Source organism: Hippocampus bargibanti, linkage group LG06, assembly GCF_051943395.1.
Source record: "Hippocampus bargibanti isolate YZ-2025 linkage group LG06, ASM5194339v1, whole genome shotgun sequence".
Lineage (NCBI taxonomy): Eukaryota > Metazoa > Chordata > Actinopteri > Syngnathiformes > Syngnathidae > Hippocampus > Hippocampus bargibanti.
The window spans coordinates 24,691,260-24,708,860 of record NC_142739.1 but is presented as its reverse complement, the minus strand read 5'-3'; the positions used below and the strand labels follow the sequence as shown (position 1 = coordinate 24,708,860).

The following is a 17,601-nucleotide window of genomic DNA, read 5'->3' as shown; positions in this document are numbered from 1 at the left end:
ACTAAGCTAATCACATTAATACACAAATAATAAATAAAAGTAACCATGTAAATGATGGAGAATAAGAAGTTATCGCATTTAAAAGTTCCATGCTGTTATATGCTTTGTGAACATGTATGACTCGAATACACAATTGAAGCACAGACAACCTGGGGTCAATCTGAGGTCAACAGACACAGCTTGTTAAACTGTCATCTTCATCTAGGAGATCTGGCCTTGGACAGAATTTAGGACTTGGGAAACTCCTTCATCACCGGAGTAATTTACGACTTGAAACTCTCTCACAGGAAGAGCTCATTAGCCAAGTTACAAATGTATTAGTTCGTGGAAAAGACAATGTTTTATTGCTTACAGCAGGGGTGTCAAAGTCATTTTTTGCCGCGGGCCACATTATAGTAGGTTTCCTCTCGAGGGCCGTTATGAATTTGGGGAACCCATTAGAATGTTTAAATCCCTTCAAATATTACATATAGAGCACGCAGCAAATTAATGAATAATTCGTTTTCAAATCTGAAGTCAAGAATAATGACTTTTATTATGGTTGACATCCAAAAATATGATATTTTGGCTCAAATTTTAGCAATCATCATGGAATTTAACAAGTTTGATTTGCTTTCGCGGGCCGAAAAAAATGATGTGGCGGGCCGGATTTGGCCTCGAACTCAAGAGGTGTGGTATTCTAATCAAGAAAACTATGTTTTACTAATGTATCACTTTAATTTGCATATACTCTCAATAAATAGCTTGGCAGAGGGCTGCAGAATTCAGGCGTCTGTCATGAATGGCTGCGTCTCCTTCCGGCAGTAAAAGACAATCTTTCTGGGTTCGATCCTTTGTCCACAGTGTCCAATCGAACATCTCTGACAGAACACAATGTGAATATTTCCCAATGTGAACCTTAAAATGGACAAAATCCGACTTCAACGGAGAGTTAGGACCATGGAAAAAAAAAAAAATTGGCACCGCCCTACCCACTCTCGACGAATTGCACACTGCAAGGATCGAAACAAGAGCGTGGAAAATCCTACACCAAATCCAGCAGACATTTATACAGCTTCTTTATATAGCTTCTTTATAATATCTCTTTGCTATCTATTAGCTATCTACCCAGCTATCTATTTGCTATCTGTTAGCTATCAAGCTGGCTATCTATTTTCTATCTGGCTAGCTAGCTAGCTATTTGCTATTTATTAGCTATCTAGCTAGCTAGCTATTAGTTATCTATTAGCTAGCTAACTTTCTATCTACAGTAAAGTCTCGTTATATCGATATCGGTTATATCGATAGTACTGCTTATTACGATACTATTTCTATGAACGCAAGGAGAAAATTTACATGCCGCAGAATCGGATATATCGATAGTCCGGTTATATCGATATTTTTTCCGACTCCCAAGAATATCGATATAATGAGACTTTACTGTATTTGAGTTATTCCGGGTTGAGTGAACGCTGGCGCATGTGGCTCTCGCTGCTCACTTGAACCAATGTCTGCTTGATACTTTGCACATTGTCTCAGTTGTTCCTTAGCGGTACCACTTACATTAAGGAATTCAATAAGATTAGCTTAGCCTTTATTAGCGTCCTCCATACTTATTTGTCGTGTCTTTTTTATGATGATACTAGTGCAGCGTGTTCGACCGCAGACAAATTCCTTGTGTGTTTTCCATACTTGGCCAATAATTCTTATTCTGATTCTGATGACGTTTCTCAAGGTGTGACCCACATGACGATGTCACATTTTAGTCGTAACATGCCCGGTGGCCATGTCGTGTTCTCGTTTTGATAAGAAGTCTGAAAAAAAGACCCCCTAAAAAAGGAACAAAAGCTCATTTTAGACAGTCTTTTTTTCATGTTTGTGTGTGATAGGCTTCTCATTTATGTTTTTATCTTTCATAAGCCTTTCGGATTCGAAATTCATCCATCCATCCCTATTCTAATCCTCTTATCCTCACCTGGGTCGCGGATGTGGAACGCCCTGTCACAGCTGACTTCGGGTAGTTTGGTGGGTTAGCAAACGCCAGCCAATCGCAGGCCACACACAGAAAAATAAAACATATTGACTGTCACACTCATACCTCCAGTGGATTTATAGTGTTCCATTCACCAGTGGGATGAAACTAGAATACCCGGAGAAAACCCACAGTAGCACAGGTCCGGCAAGACCAGAACCTATTGCACACTGAGGAAGATGTGCTAATGCGACCTACAATAGAAAGTCATTTGTAAGCAGTTGTGATAATCAGCAAATAACAAACAATCTTTTTTTTCTTGTTAACTCATTCGCTGCCATTCCCAAATTTGTTTGAGAATTGAAAAGTGTGACGTGAAACGCCATTCCCGAATTTGTTTGGGTTTTTCTTGCATGGGGTGTTGATAAAGCGCTGGCCAGACCTCTAGTAATGTTTTTCCCTTCCACGAGGGGGCAGCGTTTGCCTTTTCCATGTTAGCGCTTTGTTACAGCTTGTTGTTAAAGCGCTGTATAAATCAATATGTATGTATTGTATTGTATTTTGTACACCCGCCCCCATTTCAAGCTCAGATAACTCCAGACATATAAAACTTTGGAATTAACTCTGTTTTTCTGATGAAAGAAAGAGTCGAAGGTTTCTTACGCTGCATTGAATGTTTATGTCGTCCTAAAAGTCAATATTCTGTGGGTCCTGGAATTTCTGTGAAAATGACAAAAACCCTGGCACTGGAGTCGACACATTTTTGCACATGGTCTGGCAGTGAATGAGTGAATACTATTGAGCAATCTTTTCAAAGCTTTATTATTGCTTTATCAACACGGATCAACACGAAGTTTTCAGACCAAACAAAGTACCCAAAATGCTTTCTGTGTCGCTTTCTCGGTCAGGGGCGTTCCAGACGTGATGTCACGTCAGGTATCGTCATCAACTCGCAAACAAGACTTCCTGAATATTCAGCGCAAGTCTTAAAATATAGCTATATGCTGTGGAATCTTTGTAAAATAGTAGAAGAAGTAGAAGTCATTTGAAGTGATTTTACAAATTATGGACACAACTTGTCCGGAGGCGTCTTTTGTCCTTTAGAGCTGTATCTTTAAAAAATAAGTATGTTTTCAAGTTAATTTCTGGAACATACCGTGTCTGTCAACTTAAGTATTTTTAAACTCCTCATCTCGCAAGTGTAAAGTTGTATTTTTATTTTTGTGCAAAAACTTCATGCCCCCTGATCGCGTGACTAACTTTCTCACGCGAATGTCTACTTCACGTAGAGAAGGTCGTCTCAAGGTAGTTTCCGCATCTGTGGCGCGTCTGACCTCGCCACGGGCGTCGCACCGTTTCTGTCTACTGTTGGCCAATTAAATTTAACGTCTACGGAGAGGCGGAATGACGGAAAGATGGATGCCGCACTGTTGAAATAGATGATCTTTGAACTCTGCTTGTTTCATTCAGAGGACACTGAAAACAAAACTGTTTCTACGATTTCAAGTTCACTGCTCAGTATTTTGGTGAAAACGCCAGACATTCGGCTTTTTCTAATGTTTCACTGTGAAAGGGAGCTGCATTTGTGGGTTTTATTTTGGAACTGGGCTGCTAATGAGACAGTTCAGAGGTATACTGGGGAGTTTTACTCTAAAAGGCAGGTAATAAAATTCAAACACACACTCATTAAATTTACTGCAAAAGGATATGCTAATGAGACAGTTGAAAGTAATTCAAAGCTTTGCCCATGAGTTTTACGTTTCATTATCGTACATGCATGTGTTTTAACTTTGACAAGGCCATCTGAAGTACTATAGTCGAAATAAAATGCAAACTCTTCATATTGACAATAATAAAAGTTTAATTGTCGTCATCAGGTCAAGTGACCCATCCACCATCTTGTATCAAACAGTAACATTAGGAAGGGAGCGAGGCTTCAAAATGTCCGCCAGGAAGACGCATTCACATGAAGAAAACATAACGGATTCCATTATAACATCACTTTTCTTGTAAACTGAGAAATTTATGCTTGGAAGTCAAATGGTGTAGTATAGCCGAAAATAAATAGCATCCGGAAATGAATACTAATGAATATTTTGATCAGCCATGCTAGTAGATGTTACATCATGACATGTTAGCATCCAAATTGCTCGCTGAATTACGAATAGATGTGACATCATACCATAATAATAATAATAATAATAATAATAATAATAATAATAATAATAATAATAATAATAATACATTTCATTTCTAAGCGGCACCTTTCAAAACTCTCCAGGTCACTTTACAGTCACAGGATAAGTTTTTCTGTGGTTGAGCAGCGGCAGCCACACGTGCCAGCCTTCACTCAACCCGGAAGTAACTTAAATAGATCGATAGCTAGCTAGCTAATAGATAGCTGATAGATAGCTATCAGATAGCTACCCAGATAGCCAATAGATAGCTGGATAGCTAATAGCCAGATAGACAGCTAGTAGTTAGCTATTAGATAGCCATTAGATAGCTAGCCAAATAGCTAGATAGATAGCCAATAGATAGCTAGATAGCTAGCCAGATAGCCAACCAGCCAGCTAGACAGCTAATAGATATTTTAGATTTTTTTTAATTGTATTTTTTTATGGAATTCCAGTGGTTACTATTTCATCGCATACTAGTAAGATATACAGTAAAGTCTCGTTATATCGATATCGGATATATCGATAGTCCCGGTTATATCGATACTATTTCTATGCACGCACTGAGAAAATTACATGCAAACAGGGTCGGATATATCGATAGTCCCGGTTATATCGATATTTTTTCGGACTCCCTTGAATATCGATATAACGAGACTTTACTGTATTTTGACCTAATATGCAAATATTCCATCATAAAATATGTTTTGAGCTATCATGCTAGTACACTTTATGTAATAACACTGATGCGCATTACATCCAATTAGAAATGACTCGTGTAGGATGCCGATATCGGTCACTGATTTTTAAAAAAAGCCATCTTGCTGCAATTCTATCAGAAACTAAATTACAGGATGTGAATTGCATCCTTCTTTACACTCTTGTATGCTTTTTAGTATATACACAGTTTCTTCATAACGTTTTTATTTGTGTTTCCATCAAAATTTATACACGTATTTGCTATATGGATGGTCCAATGAGTTTTCGGCGTTACATTATTGTCATGCATACACATTTACGAGAATGGAATTATTCAGTGCAATAATCAGGTATATTTTCCCGTTGAAGGCAGTACAGGTACAGGCAACATACCTAGTTTAGCTGTGTGTATTTTATAGCACGCTATACTCACCCGTTGCCTGATTTTTAACGTTTTTTTTTACTTTTAAAATATTTGTCATTTTTATGGTTGTGGTTTGGTAAAATGCCTAAAAACAAATTCTAACCTCAACGTTTAACTAAGTTTAGAACCTAACCACTGGTGGAACCAGTGCTGTAAGAACAAAAAGTCTTTGTTCACGATTATGTCATCGTGAGCAAATTTATGGATTAAAAGCACAAGTTGTATCGGCACGCTATGTATGTGCTTACTCAAGAGTGAATGCTCATTATGTAATCGATCGGGGAAAACGAAATGTGGTTTCGATAAACCCTCTTGTATATGTTTTGGCATAGTTTGCTAGCATTTTAAGCATGTCACACTGCACACATTCCATAAAATGCTAGTCAGATATGTTATCCCATGCAAAGCACAATCTCATGCATGACCTCCCAAGACACAGTAACACAGTCTGTGCTTATTAACATGAGCACTTAACTTCCAGACAAAATGTCAAACTGCTCGCTCACACTGCAACACTTTCCTCTGCCTGGCATGCATGACAGACGCTACCGCTACCAAGCATTCATTGAATGAAAAGAAGATGCAAAGATTCGTGTGTGTGCTGGCATTCCTTTGGAGTCTTTCGTTTTGGTTAGCAGTCAAGAGTGGTCAGTCGTTGTCTTTTTCAGTAATTAGAGGTTGTTAGAGTTCACTATCAATCATTACTTAGACACTGTTAGTTCATTTTAGTAGTTAAGTGGTCGTTCGTAGTCACTGTCAACCGTTAACAATTGTTAGCATTGATGTAAACCAAAGACGCTAAATTACTTAGACAGTGGTATTTCTTTTTAGCAGTTAGCTGTCACAAGTGGTCGTTAATAGTCACTGTCAACCGTTAACAATTGTTAGCGTTGATGTAAACCAAAGACGCTAAGTCACTTAGACAGTGGTAGTTCATTTTAGCAGTTATCAGTCACTAGTGGTCGTTTGTCGTCACTGTCAATCGTTAACAATTGTTAGCGTTGACGTAAACCAAAACGGCTAAGTTGAGGGCATGCATTAGCAGTTCTAGCAGTTCCTGGAGGTCATTGGCAGTTGTTAATTAGCCCATTTCTAATAGTTGTTAGCTACTGTATAATTATCAAGCCATTGTTGGTGTTCGCTCGGTACAGCTAGCTGGGACTAATGGTTGTGAGCTGTTACTACCAGTCAACAGCGTCAGTTAGTGGTCATGAACAGTCAGGAGTAGTCATGAGTAGTCGTTTGCATTTACTGTATGTAAAAAGTGGGATACTGTACCAAGTTGAGCCTGTACTGTAGAACTGTGCTAACACTTGTCCATTACAATTAGTGGACGCTACAATTCTTGACAAAGTGCTAGTTAGGCTATCACACGAGCTAACCAATCACATGCACCCAAAGTGTACACTACGCAGGAAGTCCCCACCGACCCCTAATCCCCCACCCACTCAGTTCGTAAACAACACAAACAAAAAAATATTGGTGCAGTTAGATATTCACATAACACCCAAAATAAAACAAAATTGTGCTTTTCAGATACACGGCAGCCATGTTGGCGGCTTTGGGCCGAGTCCCTCAGGGTCCAAAGGTTCTGGAGGCGTGGTACTGGCTAGTCACTTTGGGTTTGATGCCTCTACTGTTGTAATAGTCGACCACCTGGTTGGGAACCTCGGCTAGCACGCTCTTAGCCAGTGCTGCTGGTGATGCCTGTAGGCGGCAAACAAAACAAACTGTAGTTATTATTATTGTTTACTCTCAAAGGTGCACCATGAAAAAAAATGTCTAGCGAGTGATATGATTGTCCTTAACATCATTCATCATCATTGTCATCATCAACCTCCTCATCATGTGACACTCACATGCTTGAAGTTCCTGAACGGCACAAACTGCACAATGTCTCGGAGTACAGGCTCCCCTCTGGGTGACCTGAGGATCCCGTCGTCTCCGTCCAACATCTGCATATCTCCAAAGTCTGCGTTTCCCACTCCCACGATGATGACGGACATGGGAAGGTGTGACGCCTGTACGATGGCCTCACGCGTATCCGCCATGTCCGTGATCACGCCGTCCGTCAGGATCAAAAGGATGAAGTATTGCTAGAGTAAATGAGTCCAACAACAAAACAAACACACCTCAGGGTGTTTACCTCGAACGTAAGTCACTTCCACAGGGTGACCCAAATTAAAACAAAAACATCCCCAACTCTAATTAGGCTTCGTTTCTTCGTGTTTTGTCCAAATGAAATGAAACTTTGGTCATAACTAGTTTATTATATTCAAAACATCACAACAAAACAAGAGGGTCTTTGGCCTCTTTTTTCTCCGTTCCACAGAATATGTTCTAGTTGGCCTCCATTGAGCTCCGTGCAGCATGAAGTTATCCATAACGTTCTTACAGACTAAATTGGTAATGGCTCTCATCTCCTCCCTGGTGGCTTTCTTGGCTCTCTTCTCCTCCCTGATGGTTTTCTTGAGTTCCGTGATGGTTCTGGGTCTCCCTGTGTAGACTCTGTCCTTAAGATAGCATCAAAACATGCACGCCGAGATTGGTCTCTGAAAAGGAACTTCGGAGGAACACCAGTGATAGGCATCAGTCCTTTAAGATAGCTGTGATTGGCTGAAACAGAACTTCGGAGGCCCAGTGATAGGTCTCAAGACTGATTTTGAGTGGGCACCCAATAGCCCCCCAGATCTTTTTCTTTAGGGCGACCTTAAAGGACAACAAGTTGTGTCCATAATTTACACACCAATTCAGTCTGTAAGAACGTCATGGACAACTTCATGCTGCGCTTCAAGAAATGCATGGAGCTAAATGGAATCCATCTAGAACATATGCTTTAGGACGGAGAAAAAAAGGCAAAAGACCCTCGTGTTTTGATGTGATGTTTTGAATACAATAAACTACAGTAAAGTCTCCTTATATCGATATTCTCGGGAGTCGGAAAAAATATCGATATGACCGGACTATCGATATATCTGATCCTGCGGCATGTAAATTTTCTCCTTGCGTTCATAGAAATAGTATCGTAATAAGCAGTACTATCGATATAACCAATATCGTTATAACGAGACTTTACTGTAGTTATTACCAAAGTTTCATTTTATTCGGACAAAACACTAAGAAACGGAGCCTAATTAGAGTTGGGGCCCGTTTTTTTGGGGATCACCCTATCTAAGCTACCCAACAAAGCAGATCTAATTTTTGCAACCATGTTATCTACCATAGCCTCTTTGGTGTGAACCTCCTGGGAGGCGGAGTTGGCCACTTTGTTTATGATGGGAGCGATATTAGTAGGGCCGTAGAGCTGAAGTTTGGGAAGGCAGGCCTGGTAAGCTTCCACCACACCCTGAATACCTGAAAGGAAATGAAAAACGGAGTAGGAAAAACATGACAAATACATTATTGCATGCTCATCACTTTCTTCGGAAGAAGAACAGGGAAAAAGTCATGAAAGGCAATTTGAAATTATTTTATAAGAATTCATGGACAAAACATAATTTATATCACTCCGTGATTCTGATATTTTTAAGCTAACAGAGAAGGCTTTGCAGGCCTTGATGGTCCGCCACTGGATAAAAGTCATTGTGTGAACTGCCTATACGGTCAAGCTAGGTGAGATTGAGGCGGTACGTGTCCTAGCACGCCGTGGGGGGTCTCTAGAGTGAAGGAACGGTCATGGAGGGAACACTTGCTGTCTTAATTAGCGCATCAGAACATGACCTTTAGCTGTAGGACGCTCTTAGTTGTTAACTTTGTAACATTTCTGACAACTTCACATCATCACTGAGGCATAACATTCATCAACAGCTAAATGCAAAAGTCACGATTGTCGTCATTGTTTCTTATCATGTGATCGTCAATTTAACACGAATATCATTGTATTTTTTTCCACATCGTTATTATCATTCTCGTCCTCATCTTCATGACACGTCGCTCCGTGTCCGTTTGTCGATTTTTTTTTTTAGAAATGAAATGAGAGAACTTCAAAGCACCTACCTGCACACTCGGGGTTCTCTTCGTTAAAATTCACTGCAAAGTCATGGGAAACCTGGAGGGCAGGAAATGGAGGAAAAGGAGAAGTAAGGTGATTGGACCGATCTAAAGTTTCTTTGATGTCTGCTTCAACTTATAAAAAAAAAAACTTCAAACATCAATGTCAACATTACTTTTTCATCCTTTTTTTAAACCTTTCTTCTTACGCGGACGATATAAGAAGAATGTGTTAAAGTAGCAGTTGTTCAAACCTATCTGTGCTAATTTCAATTAGCCTGTGAATGGCGTTTGACATCATGTGCTAGCATCAAGCTAACGAACAAGGTATGTACCTTGTAGTCGGGTGGGATGCGAGCGCCAAAGCCGAATGCTGGGAACATTTTATCACTGAAATAAAAGAAAAAACAAGACAAGTGACTTCAATTTTACGATTTCGCGTGAGCAACAATGACTCGGCTCTTAACTCATTCACTGTCATTCCCGAATATATTCTTTACCACTTCTTCCAGCTGCTGCCCCCGAAATATGATGTGTAGCGCTATTCCCGAATTTGTTCGGGATTTTCTTGCGGGGCGGTCATAATAAAGCTCTGGTCAGACCTCTGGCAAAGTTCTTTCCCTTCCACGAGGGTGCAGCTTTTGCTTTTTTTACAGCTGCCCCCATTTCAAGCTCAGATAACTCTAGTTCCATATATAATAATAATAATAATAATAATAATACATTTCATTTATAATAATTCTACTACTACTACTACCACTAATAATAATAATAATAATAATAATAATAATAATTAATACAATTGTAATATATATTAATAATAATGTATAAGCCCCTTTCAAAACTCTCAAGGTCACCTTACAGTTACAGGATAAGTTTTTCTGTGGGTGAGCAGCGCCAACCACACGCGCCAGCGTTCACTCAACCCTGAAGTAACTCAAATATATAGAAAGCTAGCTAGCGCGCTAATAGATAGCTAATAGATACCCAGCTAGATAGCTCGATAGCCAGTTAACTTAGGAATTAACTCTTTTTCTATGATGAAAGAAAAGAGTCGAAGGTTTCTTACGCTGCATTGAATGTTTATGTAGTCGTAAAACTCAATCTTATGCGGGTCCTGCAATTTGAGTGAAAATGACAAAAACCCTGGCACTGGAGCTGACACATTTTTGCACATCGTCTGGCAGTGAATGAGTTAAAAACTCAGATGGAAAGTCACTTTCTTCTTTTTATTCATTGACTTCTACCTGTCGTAGTCCTGGCAGATCTCGCCCACAGCCACCAATGCCTTCAAGTACTCGTTGGGTCGGTACGGGTGGATGTAGTGCAAAGAGCAGCTGTTGCGAGGGTCGCCATTGGATGCCGTGAAATCGATGGCAACCTAACGTGGGGAGCAGCCAATCACATACCGGTTTCCGGATTGACGTGCGGCGAGATGTGTGACATGAATGTTTTGTTCAATAATGGACATTTAGTGCGTGCCATGTGAAGTGTAATACAGTAAGTAAGTGTGTAAGGCGAAAAGTGTGTATCCCAAGAATAAATTTCCCGTAGGAAACCGTTAAAATGAGAATAATCTGTTCCCAGGTCCCCATAAGATGGCTTGTGCGGGTTGTTTGTGGAGGCTGATTGATGGGATATCTTAACCTTGCAGTCTACATTCTGCCTTTGAACTATCAAAGTTGAAACTCTCTCACTGTCGTCTGCCTATCTCTTTAATGTTTTAACCACCCCCCGTCACTGCTGCGTTCTTGACCAATCACGTGGCTTTAACCGAAGACTGGGGGCGGGGAATAGAGGACAAAGTCGGCTGCCATTTTGTTGTTAGAAGAACGGGCTCGTTGGCGAACGACACATCACTCATTGAGGCAGCAACGTGTACGAAAAAAAGTTCGTATGCCAAGGTAAAGTTCGTATGCCAAGGTAAAATGTTCATAAATGTAACATTCGTAAACCGAAAAGTTCGTAAGCCAAGGGGTTCGTAAACCGAGGAATCACTGTATGTGCTATGTGGTGTGTTGCGTATGCATATGGCATGTTACACGAATGACACACGTGTGATGCTATGTTGCGATGATGATGATGAGTGACGGGTGATCTAAGCTGTGCGACGGGTGAAATGGGAAACCCTTTGTGCCACATGGAGCGACGTGACAATGGCACGTGTGACTTGTGACATTTGCGATGTGTCACATCGGACAATGGCCGATGTGTAAAATGTCAGGAAATGACTGGCAGCCTATAATGTGAAACGCGATAGGTGACGTAATCGGTGTCAGGTGATGTGACTTTTGTGTGAGTTCCGACAAGTGACGTGACGCCATGAGACGTCACGTTTCGGTTTGCGGCCAATGGGTCGCGGTATAGAGCCCTGTCTGTAGCTGCACAGGTATTGGTCGTTTTAATCAGTGGCAGTTAAAAGGACTCCTGGCATTACCATTCAGTGTCGGGTCATCGATTGTTTCACCCTGTCAGGTTTGTTTCATGTTGTGATGTTTTACTCATGGTTTTGTTTGGTACTTTGGACTTTTTTATTCCTATGACTTTGTTGTTTGAGATTTTGTTCCTGCTTACTTTATTTAATACAATTTGTCACGTTTCACTTTGGTGGCACTGTAGGGCCCCGCCTGCAACTGCACAGATGTTGCTCGTATTAATCAGTGGCAGTTAAAAGCACTCCTGGTACGACCATTCAGAGTCGGGTCATTGTTTTGATTCACCCTGTCAGGTTTGTTTTGTCTTGTGATGTTTTACTCATGGTTTAGTTTGCTACTTTGGACTTTTTTTTCCTTATTATTACTTTGTTGTTTGAGATTTTGTGCCTGCTGACTTTATTTAACACAATTTGTCACGTTTCAGTTTGGTTGCTCATTTTAATAAGTGGCAGTTCAAAGGACTCCCGGGTCAGGTCAGTTTTTGTCGGGTCAGTTTTTGTTTCACCCATGTCAGGTTTGTTTCATCTTGGCATAGTTTTGTTTGCTACTTTGGACCTTTTTGTTCTGATGACTTTGTTGTTTGAGATTTTGTTCCTGGCGACTTTAAGACAATTTGTCAAATACACCCTGCGCCTTCCTCATGCCAGCATTTTGGGGTGCTTTTATTTTGAAACACCATCCCCCTTTCAGCCAATCACAAAATAAATCCACCATCAGAACTTCCTGTTTGCCCCATTGCCATGACGACACATAACATTCACTATCCTCAATGCCATGATGTGCCAGCATCAGGGTGACCGGCGGGACCGGCGCAACCACAGCCGGGGTCTGTCGTGGTCGCTAAGTGGGACACCGGGCGGCGGGTTGCTGTTTCCTCGGTTACTGTTGCCGTGGCAACATTATCAGGACCACTCCAAGAACCCGGGTGCCGTTGTCTCATGATGGAATAAGAAGCAGGACGCTGACCTGGATGTGACTTCAATGTGCGTGTGCGTGTGCGTATGCGTGTATGCGCCCTCACAGTAAATTGGATTTGGCAGCCCCCCATGATGTAATCCAGGAAGGAATGCATTTTGATGATCTGTGAATACACACACACACACACACAAAATAATGTCAGTTAAATTGATTTAAACAATTTCATCATGCCATTTTCATTCATCGGTGGACTCGTTTGATGAGGATGTACACGCATTGCGCACACGTCACTTTAAGCACACGCCTGTTCTGATCTGGGAGAAACCTGGGATTTCTCATTCGCTCCTGCTATATTTAAGTGACTTCTGACCTCTTTGCATGTCATGTTATATAAATTTTATGACAAAACGACCATAAAAAAAGCAGATGGTGTAGTAAGACCATGGCGGAGTAGTGTTGGTGGTGAAAGGGAGGGAGGGGTGGTGTTCTCGATGGGGCAACAGCTCTGACATGTTCGGATTGACCAAGGAAACAATGAAAATAGGGAAACAATAGAAGAAAGACGTCTGTGTAAGCTCTCAGTCGTACAGGAGTGGTGCATCGATGAAAAGGTTTCTTCAGCCGTCATCTGCACTTTTTTTGAAGGTGTCGGACGTTTCGCTTCTTATCCAAATGCTTCTTCAGCAAAGAAGCATCAGTTCGCTGAAGAAGCATCTTGGATAAGAAGCGAAACGTCCGACACCTTCAAAAAAAGTACAGATGACGGCTGAAGAAACCTATTCATCAATAGAAGAAAGAATTAACAAAAAAATCCAGTCCTCAGTCATGCAGAAGGAAGTGACAGAGTAAACATACGGGGAATGAAGGAAAAGACACACAAAAAACAAGGAAAATAAAGTTTTAAAAAAAGATGGCAAGAAGTCTGTGGAAGCTCTCAGTCGTACAGGAGTGGTCCATCAAAATTAGTGCATCCAAAAACTACATTGCTTTGTTTTTTCATTTGGCAGCCTATCTTTTGGATGCACTCATTTTTGATCATTTCATGATCTTAAGACAAAAATGAGTGCATCCAAAAGAATGGCTGCCAAATGAAAAACAAGGCAATGTCGTTTATTCTATACATTATAAAAAATGAAAGATTGAAAAAAAAGAGCAATACATTGGGGAAACTAAACAAATGCTTTCTCTAAAAAAATACTTTCTCAACATTGCAGGGATAATGCTAGTGGGCCTCAATATGCAGTACACATGCACCAAAAAGCTAGCAACCACTCATTTGACGACAGTGAAGTTAAAAATTGTAGCTAAAATAAATAGATGGTTTGAAAGGGGAGTAAAAGAAGCCATTTTTGTAAAACAACAAAACCCACTAAATCGCCAAGGTCCTTTAAGGTTTCATTTAGACCGTGCTTACAACAGACCTCTTAGATCGTTACCCCATAGGCTTAGTCATGCTAGTGAGGTGATACCAGAGCGAATGGGGCAATCAGAGCCAGTCATAGACACATAATCAGACAGAACAAAAGAAGTAATCAGATGAGCTTCAGGGAGTAGTCCACTGCTCCCCCAACCTTAGAGCAGGGACCTATCAAAGCAGAGATATGGCACTGCCACCTCAGCCCATTAGGGGATATATAGGGCCAGAGTTACCAGCACAACTTTAGTTGACTTACAAACAAAAGTTTGTAAGTCAAGACGCATTTTGCATTTTAAAGACTTAATCAGTTCTAAACTTCCCAAAATACAGACTTAAATGTTTTATGAAGCATAGAAATGCATGTCAATATGTACCAAATACACATTATGATTAGTTGATTGCTCAACTAACTACTCTGACCCTAACTATCAGCAAAACTTTAGTTCGCTGACGAAGCTTTTCGGATGAGGAGCGAAACGTCCGACGCCTTCAAAGAAGTACAGATGACGGCCGAAGAAACCTTTTCATTGAAAGATGGTCAGATGAGGGAAGGTGGAAAAGAAGACAATGAAACAGACGAAAGGAGGACGTAAAAAAAGGATTGGCAAGAGAAGATATGGGAAGGAGTCGCCGAACGAGAAAAAAATGGATAGAACATGCAACAATGGAAGAAAAGAACCAATGTCCCAAAGAAGGGAAGGAGGCAACAAAGAAAGGAGGCGAAATGACAAATAATAACAAACAAATAACAGAGAAAAAATGGCTGAAAAAGGTAGGCATGAAAAAAGGTACACAAAATTGCCTCAAAGAGAAATGAAAAAGAGAAGGAAGAAGGGAAAAAAACGTACGATTTCCCTATATGCGAATTAGAAATAAGTACGCAGTGAATTATTGACTCATACCTTCTTCCTTAACCACTATCGGCCCAAAAATGCCGAACCGAAATACCTCAAACACAGTATGGATTGTTTTATCGAACCACATTGTCCGTCGTACAAAAATCCCTGAGGAAATTCTGTTGTTGGCCTCATTAAAATCATCGGCTGTACTCATTCTGTCCGCAGGCTCCGCCCACACGACGCTGGTTCATCCAATAACCCCCCCCCCCCCACCTGACCCCCAACCACCCACCCACCTACCCGTTTATTCACTCGCTCATTTACACCGCCAACGCTTCAAATTCACATTTACACCAAACCACCAATCGATGATGACGGGTCTGTCTGACATTCGAAAGGTCACGGGGTTCAAATCTTGGAGGAGGATTGGAAGAAGACGTTAAGTGGAGAAATGCGGAAAAGGGGAGGAAGATGATGTGGTAGAAGAGGAAGAAGAAGAAGAAGAGTGTTGTTGACCTTGCACTGGTTGAGGATGACGATGCCCGAGTTTTTATAACCCTTCTTCTTCACTTTGTATTTGGAGTTAATGCAAGGCCACTGCACCTACATGCAAAGCACACACACACACACACACACACACACACACACACACACACACACACACACACACACACACACACACACACACACACACACACATTTTAGTTCATATGAGTACTGCGTTACACGATAGGTACAAGCTCCATCTCCGGTATATAGTTCGATCTATTTTTCATGTATACAGTGTGCTTAAAGGACAACCGACGTCTACGGACAAGTTGTGTCCATAATTTTTTAAAAATCACTTCAAATGACTTCTATTGAGCATATTTTACTCAACTCAATAACGCGATGGTGAATTGTTGTGTTGCACCAAGACTATTATTTGATACTAGTTGACACAAATTCCCAGCAGACATATCAGCCCATTTCCAAAGGAGTTTGGCCGCCATCTTGTTCATTTTCTGTACGCTACATTGGAGTCCAGATGCCTCAAAATGAGACGAAAGAACTTCTTTAATCGATTGGAAACATGTATGCTTTCCTCTTCAGAACTATTTGAATCCTATTCATAACTGGAATCCTATTCATAACAAGAAAGCATCTTCTCCGAATCTGAAGCTATTCTTTTGATTCTCGAGCAAGACAAGATGTCCTGGCGTGACGTCACGAACAAGGGGGCGGGACCTTCTGAAACTGAAACTGACACTTTCTGAGGTCATTTTGAAGTAATTTTGTGACACTAAGTCATTTTTATTGGTGTTTTGCATTTGACTACAAATATCAGTCAGCGTGTTTTGGGTATTTTAGATGCTATAAAACATTTTTCTTTTTGTGCTCTCGTTGTCCATTCGTTTCATGCATTAATGGACTCATGGGACTCTATCCCCATCACCTCTTTTTTTCCCCTCATGATCGCGTCTTATGGTCATGGTTTCATAGCCTTCTGGCAACATGTTCTAATGTCTCATTCTTTTGTCATCTCATAGTCTTATGAGTTTATAATCTCATAGACTCATTTTGTCAGTTTCATAGTTTCGTGATATCATCCATTGCCTCATAATCAGACAGTCCATTTGTATCATCGTGTCATGAGTGTCATAGTATCATAGCCTCACATCGTATCATGGGTCTCATAGTACAATAGCCTCATGGTGTTCGAACCTCATTGTTTTATCATCTCATAGTCTCAAGAGTCTCATTGTGCGACAACGTTACAGTCTCATGGTCTTATCCGTTATCTCAAGGTGTCATGGCTACAGACTGATAGTCTCTCAGTATCATAGCCTCATGGTGTACGAACCTCTTCTTCTCATGTCATGGTCTCATAGTCTCATTATGCGACAACATTATAGTGACTCATGGTCTTATCTGTCATGTCAAGGTGTCGTGGCTACAGCCTCATAGTCTCTCAGTATCATAGCCTGATGGTGTTTGACCCTCTTCATCTTCCCATCTCATGGTCTCATAGTCTCATTGTGCGACAACATTATAGTCACATGGTCTTTTCCGTCATCTCAAGGTGTCATGGCTACAGCCTCATAGTCTCTCGGTATCATAGCCTCATGGTGTTAGAACCTCCTTGTCTTATCATCTCATGGTCCCATAGCCTGTCATTGTCACAGTCCAAAGGCCTCAAGGTATGATCATCTCAAAGAAGCATCGTTTCATTGCGTTATAGTCTCGTTTATTCAGAGCGTGATGGTCTCATATCATTTATCTTCATGTTTCATATATGTCAGTGTATCACATGGTTTTAGGGCCTCATGCTCCCAAACATTCACAACTTTGTAAAACCATGACCTCATAGCCTCTCATGGCCTCATACAGTTGTGGGGTTGTCAGTGTGTAGCTTTCAGTGTGACTCGCCGATCCGTTAAATTACTTCTGTAGCTCAAGTCGAAGACGGATCACACGTTTTCACGCTTTGGACTCGCTGGGATTTTTTTGGGTCTCCTCAAGGAATATTTTTTTTTTATCTTTCGTGGCACAGCGTTAAGTTTAGAACAAGCGACCTCCTGCACTCTGAGGAATTCCACTATCATCTCCGCATAGGGAAAACATCTGCTTCTCTTCTTGTATCAACGTATAGATGTCACTTTGCTCCCTCATCATGTCTTCTGTTGAAACACACGCACGCCACCTGTGACGCACCTTACCTCAAATAAGACTAAAATTCATTCAAAACACTTAGTTAAGACTATCCAGTGG

General features: G+C 40.9%; 1 protein-coding gene across 3 annotated transcripts in view; it reads right to left on the bottom strand.

Annotated features, from left to right (window-relative positions):
• Positions 1-3,822: 3,822 nt before the first annotated feature.
• Positions 3,823-17,601, bottom strand: part of cpne4a (copine 4a) — a 27,431-nt gene continuing 13,652 nt past the window's right edge. For all 3 annotated transcript variants that reach the window (XM_088998590.1, XM_088998591.1, XM_088998592.1), the window contains 8 exons: positions 15,367-15,453; positions 12,698-12,757; positions 10,489-10,622; positions 9,577-9,631; positions 9,248-9,299; positions 8,472-8,605; positions 7,111-7,347; positions 3,823-6,958 (listed from right to left, as the gene is read on the bottom strand). In XM_088998590.1, coding sequence (XP_088854716.1) covers positions 6,827-6,958; positions 7,111-7,347; positions 8,472-8,605; positions 9,248-9,299; positions 9,577-9,631; positions 10,489-10,622; positions 12,698-12,757; positions 15,367-15,453 — 891 coding nt within the window. In that variant the 3' untranslated portion in view covers positions 3,823-6,826. The remainder of the gene's footprint in view (positions 6,959-7,110; positions 7,348-8,471; positions 8,606-9,247; positions 9,300-9,576; positions 9,632-10,488; positions 10,623-12,697; positions 12,758-15,366; positions 15,454-17,601) is intronic.